This window comes from Centruroides sculpturatus, unplaced genomic scaffold (assembly GCF_000671375.1).
Source record: "Centruroides sculpturatus isolate CEXI.00-Female unplaced genomic scaffold, Cexi_2.0 scaffold426, whole genome shotgun sequence".
Classification (NCBI taxonomy): domain Eukaryota; kingdom Metazoa; phylum Arthropoda; class Arachnida; order Scorpiones; family Buthidae; genus Centruroides; species Centruroides sculpturatus.
Window position 1 is genome coordinate 505,520 of NW_019384749.1, and position 18,472 is coordinate 523,991.

The 18,472-nt window shown below is 29.6% G+C and overlaps 1 protein-coding gene and 1 long non-coding RNA gene across 2 annotated transcripts in view; both read left to right on the plus strand.

Annotated features, from left to right (window-relative positions):
* The first annotated feature begins 9,537 nt into the window (after window positions 1-9,537).
* LOC111628523 lies at window positions 9,538-9,832 on the plus strand. The gene is made up of 2 exons (XR_002757187.1): window positions 9,538-9,631; window positions 9,731-9,832. It is a non-coding gene; the product is annotated as an uncharacterized LOC111628523 (long non-coding RNA).
* Window positions 9,833-10,172: 340 nt separating this feature from the next.
* Window positions 10,173-18,472, plus strand: part of LOC111628525 (prenylcysteine oxidase 1-like) — a 20,820-nt gene continuing 12,520 nt past the window's right edge. The window contains exons 1-3 of the mRNA XM_023372336.1: window positions 10,173-10,194; window positions 10,430-10,519; window positions 14,889-15,098. Of these exons, the coding sequence (XP_023228104.1) occupies window positions 10,441-10,519; window positions 14,889-15,098 (289 nt within the window). The 5' untranslated portion in view covers window positions 10,173-10,194; window positions 10,430-10,440. The remainder of the gene's footprint in view (window positions 10,195-10,429; window positions 10,520-14,888; window positions 15,099-18,472) is intronic.

Genomic DNA, 18,472 nt, shown 5'->3' on the forward strand with positions numbered 1-18,472 from the left:
CTTACTTATCTGTGTTGAGGTTCCCAATCCTCCCACAGAAAGTTTAATTCAGAAACCAGTATCTTCAGAAGCGTGCGGGTGTTTCCCAACAGCCGACATCCTACACATTAATAAGAGAAGGAAATCATCGAATAACGGGTCGTGATGGCTTAGGTTCAAATATGAAGAGTGACATGAATGAGGAAGTTTAATTTCGANAAAAAAAAAACTGGTAGCTGCATCCTTATTTTTTATAAATTAATATTTTTTGAAAAAGTTATTTGGCTTTAAATAAATATATATTATGCACATTTAAAGTGTAATTTTAAATAAAATTTCTTAAAAGCATTTATTTTAATACTTTTAATTTTATATAATAAAAAACAACAGCTTTATAAATATATTATTAAAAAAATTGACATAAATATTATACATTTTAAATAAATTTTACAAAAAATAGTTTATTAATTCAAATGTTTAAAAAAAAAAAATAGTTTTTGTTATGCTTTGATTTAAGATCATAATAATATATTTTATATATGCAACGTTTTGCTTTTGCTGATGTAATTTTACAAAGTAGCATAATATAAATCAAAGTTGACAGTATTGCATAATTTTATGCTGACTTCTAGTACATAAGAAATAATTATAAACTATAATACATGTATATATTAGTAAGAAAAGAAAAAAAAAAGAAAAAAATACTATTGAATAAAAATCAACAATATCAAAATATAAATTGTGATGCATTCTCTCCTATTCAATGCGAAAAAATAGTGTAAAAATTAAAATTTAGTTAAATAGTTAATGCACAAAAGTTATAAATGCACACAATAAAAGAAGGAATAACTAGTGCAGTAGATATTAGATTAGACTTTCAAAAATTTTGTAGATAAAAAAAAATATTTGTTTATATTTCATCCAATTACAATATTGCGAATGCCACTGCAAAGAAAAATGGGTTTTAATTTCAAAAGAAATTATTTATGTGCTATTTAAAGTGAAATTACTTAGTTTATATGTCTGGTATCTTGTTTAATTTATCTGCATTATAAGTGAATTTTATTCAGAGAAAAATATAATATAAAATGTATAGAATTGCTTGGTACTGTGCAATATATTGATACTTGTATTAATTTCATAATAATAAGATAAATAAATGCGCAGTGCTGCTGATTTTATATATTGTGACTGCCTATGCAGTAATGTGCCAATGATCATATTAACTTGTTTGCTATATAAAACATTAAACAATCAAATAAAATTATCTTCAAATTATATCCTAAATAAAAGCAAACGAAAAAAAAAATTACCAAAGAAAAAATTAATGCTATATAATTTATAAGCCATGTAATTGTATATAAAAATGTACAAAAATTGTATTTTCTTTATAAAGCTGAAATCAAAATTTTATTTATAAAATACAGAAAAAACTGCTGTTATATGTGAATTTGATGTAACTGAATTTGCATGGTTGATTAATAATTTTCCTTTTGAGGGACCAAAGGAAACTGTGAATAGTTTATTTGCACATGGCTATGTCTTTAAGAATGTAAATATTAAACAAGGAAAAAAATCATACATATATACATAACTTATACATAACTTATATATAAAGTACAGATATATGTCTGTAAATAATGACTAAACATAAAGTTATATATATATGTATATATATATATATATATTGCTCTCCGAATATTTGTTACTTGAGAAATTACAGCTTTAGCTAAACATATCAAAAGCCTGTGATTTATAAATTTGCCTTAATATTGTTTCTTTTTGTATGAAAATGCTGCAAATGATGATATAAATACAAAGAAGAAAAATGGATTTGTTTTTATGGAAAAAATGTTTCATTCCTTTTTCGGTAACGTTTTAATATTTTAATTTCATAGAATGGACGAGTAAAATAAATGAAAATTTCATGTATCATACACTCATCTAAAATGCAGTATGTATATAGAATTGTTGTGTATATTGAAATAATAAAGCCATCAAAAGAATTTTTTGATAAAATATCTTCATTTATAAACATGTATATCTTCTTTTTTTAAACTTCCAAAATACATTTGGGTCTTAAGAATACAACACAATTGATATTGAGTTTATTTTTTGATTTTATAAACTTTTGACAGGTTTTTTTATTATTATTTTAGTGAATAGCATACATAAAAAATTGAATATATTATAAATAAAATTATTCTAGTATGTACTGTACTGTACAGTACATAACCGTAAGATCCTACGGACGGTTATAATTTCGTTATGATTCCAATACGGGCAGAAGCAATAGGATCGGCCAGCTTGAATGAAGAATAGGGAACAATCACAATATTTAGGATAAATTATAAGTAGGTTCTATCGGATTTGAAATAAGATCCCTCTTTCAAGTAGAATGACACTTTATTCCGCTACCATCTGCTCAACTCTCGTACAGTATTCCTTAAATTAAATATTTACGTAATACTCATCACTATTAATTATCGTGTAAACATCTTTTCCACATTAACTTACTCTTACATCGTGGAGTTCATTTAATGTAACTCAGTGCACTTATGTTGATGTTGTTAATTGAATTCATCCTTGTACAGTTTGTTTTATTCATTAAATTTATATCCATCTTAGATTGCGCTTGAAGAGAACAAACTAAAGTTTTTTTCAAATTTATTCTCTTACACTGTATTTTCTAATTTTATATGCAATAATATTAATTTTACCTCATAGTGGGGTTTGGATTTTTAGGCAGTTTCAGCTAAGGAAAAAGTTAAGCAAATATGCCATTGAAATCCTAATCAAATGAAATAAGTAAAATAGGTAATGTGAAGTTTTATTCATGTCGAATCTCACCAAGACCACGCACACGGGGGTTTAACAATTCAATTATGAAGAATTAAAAAGTAAATAAAGAATAACGTATGTTTATTTTATACCCATTCAATTCCTCCCTAGTCTACTGTATTGTGTTACTCTATACCTATATTGTAAAAATAAATAAATTATGTTATGTAAAAAATAATGTTTTTTAAATCCTTTTAAAAATCCTGCGCGCAGGCCTGATTATTATTACACTATGTAACAATGAACTTTACTATATATTCAGTGTTATATTGACACTGTTCTGTAGCCGAAGAATAAACCACTGAATCCTGGTAGTTTATCACGGATTCGTGCCTCGCCAATAGGCTAGCCATGTGGAGTTTACCAGATTTCCTCCACGTGTCTAACATCTAAATAGCAGCCTATTTCCAGTGCAAAGTCCTCCCTGGAGACATCTCTCTCATGTTCCTTATTCCGTCAATTCAATTCATATTTATGCCTGACGTGCTTTTTATAAACGGAAATTGAGTTTAACGTCACACGAAGCATTGTAAATGGAGCAATTTTAAAATTGAGAATAAGTTCTACGGGCGCAGGGTTTTTCTTTTAAATACTGATCAGTTTTTGTGATTCTTTGTTAAATGAGTCCATAGCTGGAATATCAATAGAATTATAAACGGACGTCTTTATTGTTTTCATTGAATCGTAGAGTGCTAATCCAGCCGTTTCTAACTTCTCAATGCTGCTAACTAAAGTGAAAAATACCCCACATTTGATACAGAATTCTTAAAAATTTACAATTAATCCTTTGGAAGTTAGCTTATTTATAATCTTAATATAAAGCAATATGTGAACATCAATCCACCATTAAAAACCTCGCTAGTTTGGTATGATTCGTCTTTTCTATAACCTTGAAAGCAAAAGGGGGTGTATAAAGATCGTCCTTGTATTTTCGATTAGTAAATTTGATCATTCTATGTGTAATCATTTTTCCTTAAAATATTTTGTTAAAAGTTTATTTATCGTCTGTATTCTGGGAGGCAAGAACTGTATTTGTTCAAAATATTGATTTGATTTATGTTCTTCTGTTTTTTCGGTTAAAATTGTTTTCAAACTACGTGTAATCAAACTGTCTTCAATTGTACATACTGTAAATATTGCAATTATTGTCTGTATCTGATGGCCAGGAGCCATATCTGTATGTTTCATTTGATTCTTAATAAAACAGGCTGGGCGCCCATGAAACTTTCCCTTTTCATCCCCTTTCCTATCTCGCTTTACTCTTTCCCCTTCGCCTCTTCCCTGAACTACCTTTCCTCTATTCTTCTTCACACTCGGGCAATATCAATGAGTGGTCCCGAGTCTTCATCCCCTTTATGAAAATGAAAATGTATAAAGATCGTCCAAATTTTGCTCTCTAATGAATATGTTTGCAATAAAATATCCTAAACAATGTATGGCAGACATGGGCAAATGCGGCTCTTGCTGAAAGTGTTAATTTCTGCTTTTTTTTGTTTTTTTACAATTTTATTTCGACAATTTTGTGAAAATATGTTTATTAAAAAATTCAATATTTGTTTTATATTATATTTATATTATATAATAAAATCGTGGTACAGAACTGCGGTACAGAATAAAATAGTACAGAACTGCGGCTCCCATGCATTTTGCAAAACCTACATTTCGGCTCCCATGCATTTTGCAAAACCTACATTTCGGCTCCCACTGAACTCTTGCTTGTCCACCCCTGATGTATGGTTTCATTAACAACTACTTAAATACAACTATTTCCTACATTATTTCTTATTTTTTCTTATTTCTTAAATTTAAAAAATAAAATTATATTTCTGTATTTCAGTATTGTGTCATAATTGGCATACTAAAAGATATCTGCCTTCTTACAATAGCAAGCTTCAAGATATTTCTTTCTGATCATAATTCGTTTGGTGTTGTCGATCAATATATTACTTTCCCGACTCTGTTATAGATAACAGAGGAAAGGCAATCGGTCAAAAATGGATTTCCCCTCATGATTTTCACATTTTTGGGCTCAGGAGGCCTTGAAATGTCGAGAAATGCAAACAAAAAAACCACAAGCGGGTGGGGAGATATAGGGGGAATCACGTGTTATATTTCGATTGGGGTCGTACTTAATGAAGATTTTATTTGTTGTTAGCATTTACATTAGATAAACTCATCTCTTCCCTCAAAATTAAGCCTTTTGTCATTTTATAATACTTCAGTTAAAAATATAAAATGTTTCTATAACAAAATCTCATAACAGATGGCGCAAAACACAATTTTATTTATTTATCATGATTAATGATATAAAAGTTATTTTTTAAATAAAATCTCATAACAGCCGGGAAAGTGACGCAACTCGTTGATAGATTTCTTTTATTTTTTGGGGTTTAAGGAATCTCGAAACGTGGAGATTTGCAAAAAAAACTCGGAGGGTCAAATTTTATTTGATTCCAATACTTTCTATAGTTATTTATACACAACACCCAGGAAAGTAAATCGAATATTTCTGACTCGTCTCTTTTAAAACTTATAATGTAAAGCTAAATCAAACAATCGTATTTCACAAAAATATAAAGAAAGCCGAAATAAGTAAAATATCCACAAAACACTTTTAAAAATGCACACGCACTAATGCACTCTTGCCAACGTCGCCTATTGAACGATCGGAATACTGCCGGACAGGCTGCAATTGTCTCTAGAACGAAAACAATAGCAGCTCCCGAACTGTATCAAGTAGCCGATAGCTAGCGCTCAAGTTGTTTTGCAGCGGAAAGAACTTGTTTTATCCATTTGATTAGTAGATAATTTTACTGTTTTCAAGCATTTTTATTTTTCTACGAGAGAAAGAAATAACAGCATGCCGAATAAGTAAAATAAATGATCATAAATGTATACCCATTGCCATAAAAATTAGCGCACCAAGAAAGAATTGTCAGAATCGAACGACACTGTACTGTATAGTACATGTGTGAATGTAACGGTGATATAAGTAAGTGATTAACAAGTAAAAGCAAAAGAATCATTTATTGCAGGAAAAATTACAAATAAAAGAAGGTTATAGTATCCTGTTGTATCTCTAACGTGAATATACCGTGTGTTACAGGTAGGAAATACAGGCACACAGTTGCCATATTGTGTCCTGCAGCATCTATCCATAGTTTCTGCAAGCGATCCTCTAGTTCGGCCAAAATCCTAAGCTGTCCAACTTGGCGTCCCAGGTGATCCCAGACATGTTCGATCGTGATAAATCAGCTGACTGGGTATGCCAAAGAAGTGTAGCATTGTGGTGGAAATAGTCCTGTAACAACCTTGCTGTGTGTAGTCGAACATTGTGGAAAATGGCTCTTGGGAGTCCTGCCATGAGAGACAACACATGTGGATGTCACTAACATACCACTGGGCTGTCATGGTCCCTTAGACCACTACTAGAGGTGATTGGCTATTCCATGATGGCACCCCGGACCATCACACCAGCTGTGGAGTGGTGTGTTGCTCTAAAGTGTAAGCAGAATTGAGACGTTTACCACGGGGTCTCCAGACANAAATGTTGTTTTAGTTTAAAACGTGGTCGTGGACTTAACTAATTCACGTTTACAGCCTTCTGATAAAGACCGTCTTTGTGGAGATGTAAATGGATGGAGAAAGACGGCCAGGTTTCGTCTAACCGATGGCGGCCATCCATTACCTCCAGGTCAAACAGAAAGTCCGTTATTCGAGGCATACGTTATACGAGGCACCACTGTATATCTCAAAGGACGCGACAGGGTTGTTGTAAATTTTAAACGTTTCTTGCCATAGCTGTAAAAATCTAAATATGTTAAACTTAAAAGTCATTTGTTTTCTAACTAATATATAATTGTTTGTAATTCATTTTAAGACCAGGTGTCCACGGAAATTTCCAAAATTTACAACTTTTATACTCACTTTCATTGAACTGGAAAAATTTCTGTCTTTATTACATCTAATATTACGAAGAAATCAGTCCCACTGTACTCGGATAGATATTGGTCCGGTTAGGCTTTTGTTTAAGTAAAATTCCAGCTCTTTCATCAGGGTTTTGTTTACGTCCCCAATTCCCTAATCGCTTAATTATTTAACTACTTCTTAATTAAGCAGAAATAAGTCGAAACCGGTTACTTCGTACTCGAATATCTGTAGTCTCGGGAAAAAAGTGGAAAGACAAATTTTTACCACAAACGGATACATAAATCGTAAATTTAAGGAAAATAAATTCTAGAGCCTTTTCTGTACCTGGAGCATCTCTCTCATTCATTGAATTTAGTCGTAAACGACGCTGTCGAAGTAACGGTTAATTTTTTAACATTATACAAGAATTTTACACATTTTTTTCTACATCCCCTTAAAGATGGGATGTACGAAATCGTAATATCACTGGTTTAACATTGAAATCCGTGAGTAATATAAAATCGGACAGCGGAATAAATATATCAAATATTTTTATGGATTTTTTAACTCCTGTCAACTATACGGAACTATCGTAAAAACGTACCAGTAAATTCTTATCGGTCGGGTTAAGTTATAAATCTACTCGTTATTCACGTAATCGAAATATCTAGTGGGCAGGCGGCTAACAGCCAAGAACCGGTCCTTGATAGAATTGGAATCTTTATATGTGTGCAGCTTTCACCCAAGGTCGTAGGCTTCCACCGGCTAAACCGGGTGAGGTTGGTGCTCTGTAAAGNGCTGTCATGGTCCCTTGGATCACTACTAGAGGTGATCGGCTATTCCATGATGACACCCCGGACCATCACACCAGCTGTGAGGTGGTGTGTTGCTCTAATGTGTAAGCAGAATTGAGGCGTTTACCACGGTGCCTCCAGGCACGAACACAGCCGTCATCAGTAATTTTTCTTTGCATTTTTCGAAGTTTGGATGTCCGGAGTCCAAGAATGTAAAAACCTTGGTAGTCACTTTCTGTCCGATTGTCACGCTTTCCCTCTATTATATATAACAGCTGGAAAAATAAAAACCGAAAACTTTCATATCTGCAATATATTTCCCAACCCCACCGATTAGAACATTTAAAACTGTTTGCAGAATACTGGCATATCAACTACTTTTCAGATGTAGATAAATTAAATTAAAAATAGAATTACTTTACAAATATTTCTATTTAAAACTATTATAATGCTACATATTACGTATGAAAATTTTGTACATAACTTTCTGTTTCTGTAAATAGTGTGTCTGATAAAGAGGTGCATTCGCATTTTCTATATTGTATTTTATTGCATATCTTTATCTAAGAATATAATTGGAAAAACTATATTTTAGCCTCTAAATGAAATTTTCTTTAAATCAAAAATGTATTTATAATCGTCTATATTTAGTTCAAATTATTTTTTAACTTAGAAAGAGCGGAAGATTGGGCCAATTTCTAAAGGCAATTATCATGCCGCTTTTAAATGCAAATCAAGAATTAATGTTAATTGTTTTTCTTGTGTAAATAAAAATTATTAATTTAAATAATTATTGTAACCTGCTATTTTATGGAACAATAATACCGTTTTATTTAATTCACAAAAATATAAGCAAAAGAATTAGGTTAAGTGGATAGTAATAGAGCGTTAAAATGTTTACAAACAATTTTAAATCACGGGGTTTTTTTTCACGAAAATTTAATTATAGGTTCAATTGTGCCGTGAAATAAAAAACAAGATTGCAAAACATTACTCTATACACTTGTTTTCAAGCAGCTTTTTTAAAATACTCTTTCCGCCCTGTGGGCACTAAGAGGGCCTCTTTTTAGTAGGCCCATTATGGGTTCGGCCAGATCCACAATGGGGCGGCCGTGTGGTGAGGGACGGAGACAGACATATCCAAACGAAAAACCCCGAGAAAAAATTCTTGGGAATTTTTTCGATCCGTCTGAAGTCGATCCCGGGTCTCCAAAAGCGGTAGGCTTCAACCTAAACAGCTCGTCCATTCGCCCGTCTTTCTAGCAGCTTACTGCGTTGATAGTAATAATTTCTTTACAATGAATAAATAAAATAAAAACGAATTAATTAATTTTTAAAAATATTGGCTATTTGGTGGTTAATTTCAAGTTAGTAACATTTGCATTGTGGCATTTTGCAGTGTCACCTTGGAAAAAGGGTTATATTCTTTGTTAACATGGGGACTGATGCTATTATTGAATGTTGCCAGTGAAGAACAATAACTTATTTGATCCTAGTATTAAGTTATAGTGGTAAAAATTTGATTACTTTTGTTTTATTTGAAAGACACAACAACTTTTACAGAATATCTAGTTATCGAGAGTAGCTTTTTCAGAACTCTACTGTAATTTCTCTAGTTTTTAAATTTAATAAAAGACAGTGCAACTACCTACCTTTAGTCCAAATTACATAATATCTATTTAATCAGCCACTTCTCAACAGTTAGGATCAGATCATATGAGCATTCATTTTAAACTTATTTTAAATATTTAACACAGTTTCAAGATGACATTATGATTCAGAATTAAAACAAAAGAACATTTCCTGTTTTTTGGCATTTATATTTCTAACATTTTCAGTTAAAAAATTATATAAAACTGATTATTTTTAAAATTTTTCTTTCCATCAAAAAATCTTACATCATAAATTTAAAATCAAATTTTGTTTTGACTTGAAGAAATACAGTAATATTCGTATTTTTTTAATCTTCATATAATTAAATATAAAGTCAAGATATTGATGAAAATTATTTTATTTGTAAATTTAGAATGACTCAGAATTATTTGGTAGGACAATCAGAGTTAATATTGCTAAACCCATGAAAATTAAAGAAGGTTCTGTTAAACCAGGTAAATAACAGATTTATATTTCTGTAAAAATATATTTCTTTTATTTCTGTTTATTCTCGGATACTTAATTTTATTATTATTTTTTTTAAATGTTAACAGTATGGGCTGATGATAGTTGGTTAAAGGAATATGCTGGCAAAACACTTAATGAAAGTGAAGAAACAGAAGATAATAATAAAAGACCTGCTGAAGAATCACTGGTATTTTATTTTTATTTTCTATACTTTTATTATTAATTATCAGTAAATATTATACATTAAACTCATTTGCTTAATTAATTTATTAATTTTTATAAACTCAAATATTATCAGAATGCATATTAGTTCATATCCACGAAAATTTCTGAGATTGACACAGATTCAAATTTGTGACCCCAGAGTAAATATAAAAATTTGCTTGTTTACCATCCAAACCCTAGATATCTATCTGGAAAAGTTAAGAAGGCAGTACTAGTGGCTTAGCCTTTGANTAACTACAAAAGTATAATGAAAATGAAAAAGTTAAAAGAATTGGCAATATTTGAACAGGAATAACTGTTAACCATTGAACTTCAAACTGTTATGGTGGTTGTTTGTAATTATAGCTTAAAATTTTAAGTTAGAGTATGTACTGTTTTATTATTTTATCTGAATTTATTTTTATTTTATCTTGTTTTATATAGAAAACTAATCATATGAACTTTATCAAAAACTATGTTGAAATTTCATAAATAATTTTTCATTTCAACGAGTACTATTTTAAATCGTTATAATGTTTTTAATTTATGTTATTAAATTTACTTCATTATATCAATTTTAGGTACTCAAGCAATGAAAGACTTTATTTTAGAGTTAATATTTTTACTGCCACTTGTAGGAGTGATTTATTCTGAACATTTTCCAAGAATAGGTGAGAATAATTGTACTTAACAAACTTATTGTATATTAAATGTAAAGAAAATTAATCATGAGAATTGTTATTATTATTATTTATTTCTCAAGGACAAAGCCTCTTGATGGGGAAAATACAAAACTACAAAACATTAATTACATAGTCAGCAAACATAATTAATATAATAATTACCTTGAGGAATTACCAATTGCAGTAATTTTTACAATCATATTATAATTGAAAAACAAAGATATCAATCAAAGATTATCATAAAATAATTTCCAAAACTTTATCTCCACTTCCTTATTCCATTTCCTTAAATCATATTGCTTTTGGATTTTCTCAGTAATTCAATAGTTGAAGATTAAATGATATAATAAGTTAGTTCCACCATTACATAATATGCATTCTTGCTTGGAAATCAAAAATAATTTATTATTCCTCTAACTAAATTGAAATTTATTTAGTTTCAACTGTAAGATTTTTTAAAAATAAGAAGTACTTGTAAATTTTCAATTATTCAAGATTTCCATTTTCTGATACTATCAAAGGGTACTATTACAAAACTTGGAAACAGCCAACTTCTATTTTTCTTCTTCCAATAAAAGAAACTTAAATGATTGAAAAAGTTTTCTTTTATAAAATTTGATTAAGTTGTTGTTGTTAAATAGGAAAAAAGAACCATATCTGATTTAATTGATAGTCCAATAATTTCATCTACTTCAGACTATAACTTTATTATAACTACTTTAACTATAACAGCCATAACTTTAGATTCCTTTAAATCCTGTAAATCATAATATTCCAAAGATTCTCTGGCTGACATATTTTATTTAGAAAATAAGTTTCTGACCTGGAATTAAAACCTTCAAGTCCTTCAGTTTAATTGACAATCTCAGTACATAAAAAGGCACAGAACTTTCAAGACCAAATATTTTTTTGAAGGTTAACATTTGAATATTAAAATGTGGTCATTCCAATAACCTCTATGACAATGTTGCATATAATAAAATTGACTGGGATAGTAAACAGTTAATTTTCTTTAACAGTAATATATTTGAATTTTTCAAACCTGCCATTATTGATGGTATCATAATTGCTTTAGACTGACATTTAACTTTTTAACAGGCTCACTGAAAGAAAAATTTCATGTAAAATTTACCCCCAAATAATTCATCTTGTCAACAATATGCAACAAATTTCTTTTAATTAAAATCCTGTAACTTCTTCTCCATCTAGAGCCTTGACAAGACACTTTTGTCTTTTCACAATTCACTGAAAGGAAATACTCTTCTGCAAATACTGAAAAACATCCAAATTTTTTTTTTTTTATAAAATTGGTGGTCTTGCTAAAATTTGAACTGAGTATGTATTAATATACACTGAATATTAGTATCAAATACAGTTGGCTGAGAAGAAATGATTCATCTAGAGCAGAAAACAATCAAATTGTGTGTAAAATATCATAAAAATTTTCAATGTGTTTCATAAAGTGTACAGCAAGAAAATCATACTTCAAACACACATTTACAAATGGAACAAGTGCTATTCATGATGGAAACAAAAAATAGGAAGGTCAGTCAAAATTAACAAGTCACCTTTGAAACAATGAACTTTATTAAACAGAAAGTAAACCTAATCCCCATAGAAATTTAAGCAGTTATTCTACTATTTTACTGGCTAGAAAGTAGCTTTCTGGTAGAACTCTCTTGGTTTTTGGTGCAAACACTCTTGGACAGCCTTCTTTAACTCCAATCAATTGTTATCTGGACCATCAGAAGGTTAGAAGATTTCCTATGTTATTTTTCTTAGAACATCACAAACAATGTTGTTAGTATGAAGCCTTGCATTATGATGAAAGAATCAATCCTTTTGATAGTAAGCTTGGACTTTTCAACTTTATCTAGGCCTACAATACATGCATCATTTTGCAATAGTATGTAGCATTAACAATGATACCATTCTCTGTGAAGTTGATAAGCAATGGTCTTCATGCTCGAGTTCAAGATTTTCTCGAATGATCAACCCCAATGTAGCTTGTGATATATTCAGCCTTTAGGATAAGTTTTGGTAGCTGGATTCTCCATGAGAATACTGGTGTGGACTTGTTGGATCTTCTCTTCAGGACAAAATAGCTGGGTATGATAGTTTTGCTGTTTCTCATGACACCCATGGATTTTAGGTGGTAGCTGATTGCACTTTTGAGTAATGCTACTTACACTTGATTTATATATGAAGACTTTTTTCTGAATACTTTTTTACTATCGTGGAAAGGCTGTATTTGGCATTGGAAAATCCACAAATGCAGCCTTCCCAATATACTGTTATTTTTGTTACTATAATTGGTTTTTTTCAATGAAACTGTCAATAGAATATTCTAGAATGCAAGATGATTCGATTTATCTTTGAACAAGTGAACATATTATTTGCTTAAGGAATTGGCCAATATTAACTGACTCAATCTCTGTATAACCAATTTATAGGTCAACATACAAATAATTTTTAAAAAATAATCTGTTTGGCAATTTGAGACCCATTTTCACTAACTTTTAAAACTATCTCAGTTTGGATGATAAATAATATGGTCACTACACTAGCAATACTTTCACTTAACTGTTTTTTAATATATAGTAAAATGCTGTTGTATGTCTGACTGCAAGAAAACATTGCAAACAAGATGAGTTTTTAAAATTTCTTTCAAATAGAAAACTATTGAAGATATTGCAAATTAACTGAGAATGCAAAAAAGTCAACAGAAGCAAAGAAAGTATGCTCCTACCATATTAGATGTGAAGATTTTATGACACAAATCATATTTGCCGAAAGGGAGGCTTAACTTACACAAGTTTAGATCTACAGTATCCACATTTGCTTATTTGATGATATTCTTTTATAAATGTAACATATTGAATAATGTGGTTAAAGTTTACTATGGGATTTATGTAGTATTAAGGTTTGAGATATTTTTAAGGCTTGTTATTCATAAAATTCTCAATAAATCATCTCTGCTGGTATGTTGTGTTTTCCATTGTTGAATTATGGCAGCCCTAGTAGTATGAATTTTACATGCTATTGAAAATTATCATTAAATATAACTGATTCTGATGATATATCTTTTAAAATACCAGATACACTATACATATAATTGCCATAGAGCAGAATTGACAACTAAGTAAGAATCCTCACTACTGTTTTTTTTTTTTACTGCTAGTTGTCACCACAAGCATCTGTGATTGCCTACAGGCAATCATAGTACTTTATGCACTTTTACCATTATTTCTTCTTTGGTTACATCTGTTTTCACATATCACTTTATCCCTTTGTTGTTTGACATTCTATGTGATAACAATTAGTCAACCTGACTTTACATCATCATGCATACTTTATGATAATATTCATTTCATTTTTGTACTCTGGATAATGACACACAGTGATCTGTATATACAGCACTTGTTCTGTGAAGAATTTTCCTTCCACCTATTCCTTCTACAATCAAAAAGCATGCTGCACTTGTCATCATTTTTTACTGGCTTCCATACTTGATGAAACCTGTTGGACAAATTTGTAACTACTTATTTATTTTCACTTCCTACCAACTGTTTGAAATCACATGCCCCTGTATTTACTTCAAGGTTATGCCTTATCAATTTGATCTTAATAACAAGCTACAATTTGGCACTTTTTTTTACAATATCCGATCTTTTCTAAATATTGCTGACTTAACATAGTTGAAAAAGATAGTGTATACCACTGTCTGTTGGCATTACATAAAAATAATTTATTTTGCGAGTACTTTCAACAATGCGCATGTGGGACAAGCAATTTGAAAAAATTTTGGTTGATGTTCCGGTTCTTTTTCTTTAATTTCAAATGTTTTGTTCTCTCTGAATAATTCTTCCTGAAGAGGACAGTTGTATACTGTTGAAAGTACTTGCAAAATAAATTATTTTTACATAATGCTGACAGACATTATCTTCTTCTATTAATGTTTGGCATGTATAACTATTTAAAACTTTATTTTTAATATATAATTTTTTTTATGCTTTATATGAAATATATGATATCATAATTTAACAGTATATAAATTTATTAAATGTAATGTTTAATAAGATAATGTTTTTAATAAACCAATCATATTAAATGTTAATTAATTATTTATTAATTAAAAATCTTGAATAATTTAATGATTATTTAGAATTTGCTACTAAAATATATGAGCTCCTATTTGCTATCAGTTTTTAATGATTAAACGATTTAATAAATTGTTTATCTTATTTGGGCAGTAATTTGTAATTGTATTTTTTAATAATAGATTCAAAATACTAGTTATATACTTATTGAAATATCTTAATTGACTTAAATTTTTATAAATCATGATTTCGTTTAGCAATTATTGGAGGGGGAATAGGAGGAACATCTGCAGCCCATTTTGTGAGAAATTTATTCCAGAATCAAAAATGTGATATTCATTTATATGAGCCTTCCAACATTGGTGGAAGACTAGCCACAGTAGAAATTTCAGGAAGAAAATATGAAGCTGGAGGATCCATCGTTCATGAGAAAAATTTCTATATGAAAAATTTAAGTGAATCACTTGGTATGGCTTTATCTTTTACTAATTACATACAATGACTTCAATGTTTTTATTTTATTCAATTTGTAATTTATTAGTATATTATTATACTNGTTGTTTGATATTCTATGTGATAACAATTGGTCAACCTGACTTTACATCATCATGCATACTTTATGATAATATTCATTTCATTTTTGTACTCTGGATAATGACACACAGTGATCTCTATATACAGCACTTGTTCTGTGAAGAATTTTCCTTCCACCTATTCCTTCTACAATCAAAAAGCATGCTACACTTGTCATCATTTTTTACTGGCTTCCATATTTGATGAAACCTGTTGGATGAATTTGTAACTATTTATTTATTTTCACTTCCTACCAACTGTTTGAAATCACATGCTCTTGTATTTACTTCAAGGTTATGCCTTATCAATTTGATCTTAATAACCAGTACAATTTGGCACTTTTTTTACAATATCCGATCTTTTCTAAATATTGCTGACTTAACATAGTTGAAAAAGATAGTGTATACCACTGTCTGTTGGCATTACATAAAAATAATTTATTTTGCGAGTACTTTCGACAATGCGCATGTGGGACAAGCAATTTGAAAAAATGTTGGTTTATGTTCTGGTTTTTTTTCTTTAATTTCAAATGTTTTGTTCTCTCTGAATAATTCTTCCTGAAGAGGACAGTTGTATACTGTTGAAAGTTTTACTTGCAAAATAAATTATTTTTACATAATGCTGACAGACGTTATCTTTTTCTATTAATATTTAGCATGTATAACTATTTAAAACTTTATTTTTAATATATAGTTTTTTTTATGCTTTATATGAAATATATGATATCATAATTTAACAGTATATAAATTTATTAAATGTAATGTTTAATAAGATCATGGTTTTAATAAACCAATCATATTAAATGTTAATTAATTATTTATTAATTAAAAATCTTGAATAATTTAATGATTATTTAGAATTTGCTACTAAAATATATGAGCTCCTATTTGCTATCAGTTTTTAATGATTAAACGATTTAATAAATTGTTTATCTTATTTGGGCAGTAATTTGTAATTGTATTTTTTAATAATAGATTCAAAATACTAGTTATATACTTATTGAAATATCTTAATTGACTTAAATTTTTATAAATCATGATTTCGTTTAGCAATTATTGGAGGGGGAATAGGAGGAACATCTGCAGCCCATTTTGTGAGAAATTTATTCCAGAATCAAAAATGTGATATTCATTTATATGAGCCTTCCAACATTGGTGGAAGACTAGCCACAGTAGAAATTTCAGGAAGAAAATATGAAGCTGGAGGATCCATCGTTCATGAGAAAAATTTCTATATGAAAAATTTAAGTGAATCACTTGGTATGGCTTTATCTTTTACTAATTACATACAATGACTTCAATGTTTTTATTTTATTCAATTTGTAATTTATTAGTATATTATTATACTTCTGATATACAGTAACTTATTTCAGTAATACAACATAAAAAACCAATAACATAACAAAAGTAATTTAATCATATTCTGAGTAACATATTGATGAACATATTACCTTGAAACTATGAAATTTATAAATTTGTTTTTCTTTCCAAATGGAGTGATATAAGTTCTTTATTTGTAGGTTTAAGTATTATTTTAGTAATTATGATATTATGATTAATATTAATCTTTAAATTAAAAAATTGCAGAATCGGTGCTATTTTTACTCATGACTTTCACTGTAGTTAATAGAAGAGCAAAACATTTTGTGATTTAGGAAATTTTGAAATAAGAATGCTATGAAGCACTGAATCTTATTTATAATTTATTTTGTATACTAGTACTTTCTATATATTAACAGGACTTATTATACTGGAAAATAATGGATGCAGATATTTAGTCTTACAGTTCACTACTGTAAGACTAAATATCTGCATCCATTATTTTTCAGTATAATAAGTCCTGTTAATATATAGAAAGTACTAGTATACAAAATAAATTATAAATAGTTAAAAAGGACAAAAAGGCATAATAATTAAACATTATTTTAATTCACTGAATCTTATGTTTAAAATTCTGAAATTTAGTTATTTATATTTAATGGTTAATTTTCCAATCATGTTTATTGCAGCAAAAGAAAAAAAAAATATGTGAAACACAAAATATTAATAANACGCGACTCCACAGCCCTGGTCAAAACACTAAACATGTTCCCAAAGCTCTATCTTAGAGGGTGTTTGGCAAAAAAATACTCGCCGGTTCCAGAACTGTTGAGTCTGCTAAACGCAGCTAATGAGAGTAATGTTGGTCTCAAATATTTTATGTTCCAAATTTCTATGCCAACACTGAAGACGGAAAAACCCATTGAGAGGCCTTGTTGTAATTAGTACTATTGAGGATAAAATAATTGAAGTACACTCCAGAACAACACTGTATAACATTCTGGTGTGAAATGAGAATATTCTTAGTGCCGGCTATCTTTTTTGCTATATGGTGATGTTCTGCTCGAACCATTCAAGTATGCAAATACTAAAAGCATCTAGAGATGGAAATTATACCTGTCGGTATCTGTTGTGAGAAGGAAGTGCTATATGTTGATGTTTCTCATAAAATTCGCTTTTCCAAAAAGTGGTGTACGGTGTTGTTGTGGGTACGTACTACAATTATTGCTAACAATAATCTCAATTGTGTCCCTAAGCTGTGGAATGACATGCAGACTTCCTACTGTACAATGTATTTTAATGTTTTAAGGGGAGACCCACCCTCGCTGTCTCACTCCAGTCTCAAAAATATGACCAATAAAAGTTATTATTTTTTTTTAAGTTATTTAAAAATATATAAAATTAATTAATTCTGTTTTTTCAAGAATAGACTGTATTTTGATTCTGGACAGAGAATATTAGAACTATGCAATGATTTAGATAAGTTAAATAAATGTTTTTCAATTTTTTATTTTAAATTAATTACCTACTTTTGGTATTTACCTATTCCTGGCAGAATGTTTATACAGGATGGTTAGAATTAAACTGACTGTTCTCAGGCATATTTGGAGCTGACTCTACTGAACTGAATCAAATGAAATGTGGTACAGTAGACCCCCCTATAACGCTTAGATACGTTCCACGCTAATCGAATTTTACATTGTAGGAACGATTAAATACATGAGCCAATCACAGCCCGATAGGTGGGAACTTTACGGACTAAGGCTGTTTGAAAGGTTTTCTTCTATAAAATTAACCGATTCTAGACTAATTCGACTCAACATTTCCAAAATACGTATAATTTTTTGGGAATAATCTGTATAAACTATGCTATAAACAAAAAATTATAGGATTACTTACCGAGTGTGTACCATTCGACTACGCCGTTGCTTAAAGCTGGTTTTCATCGC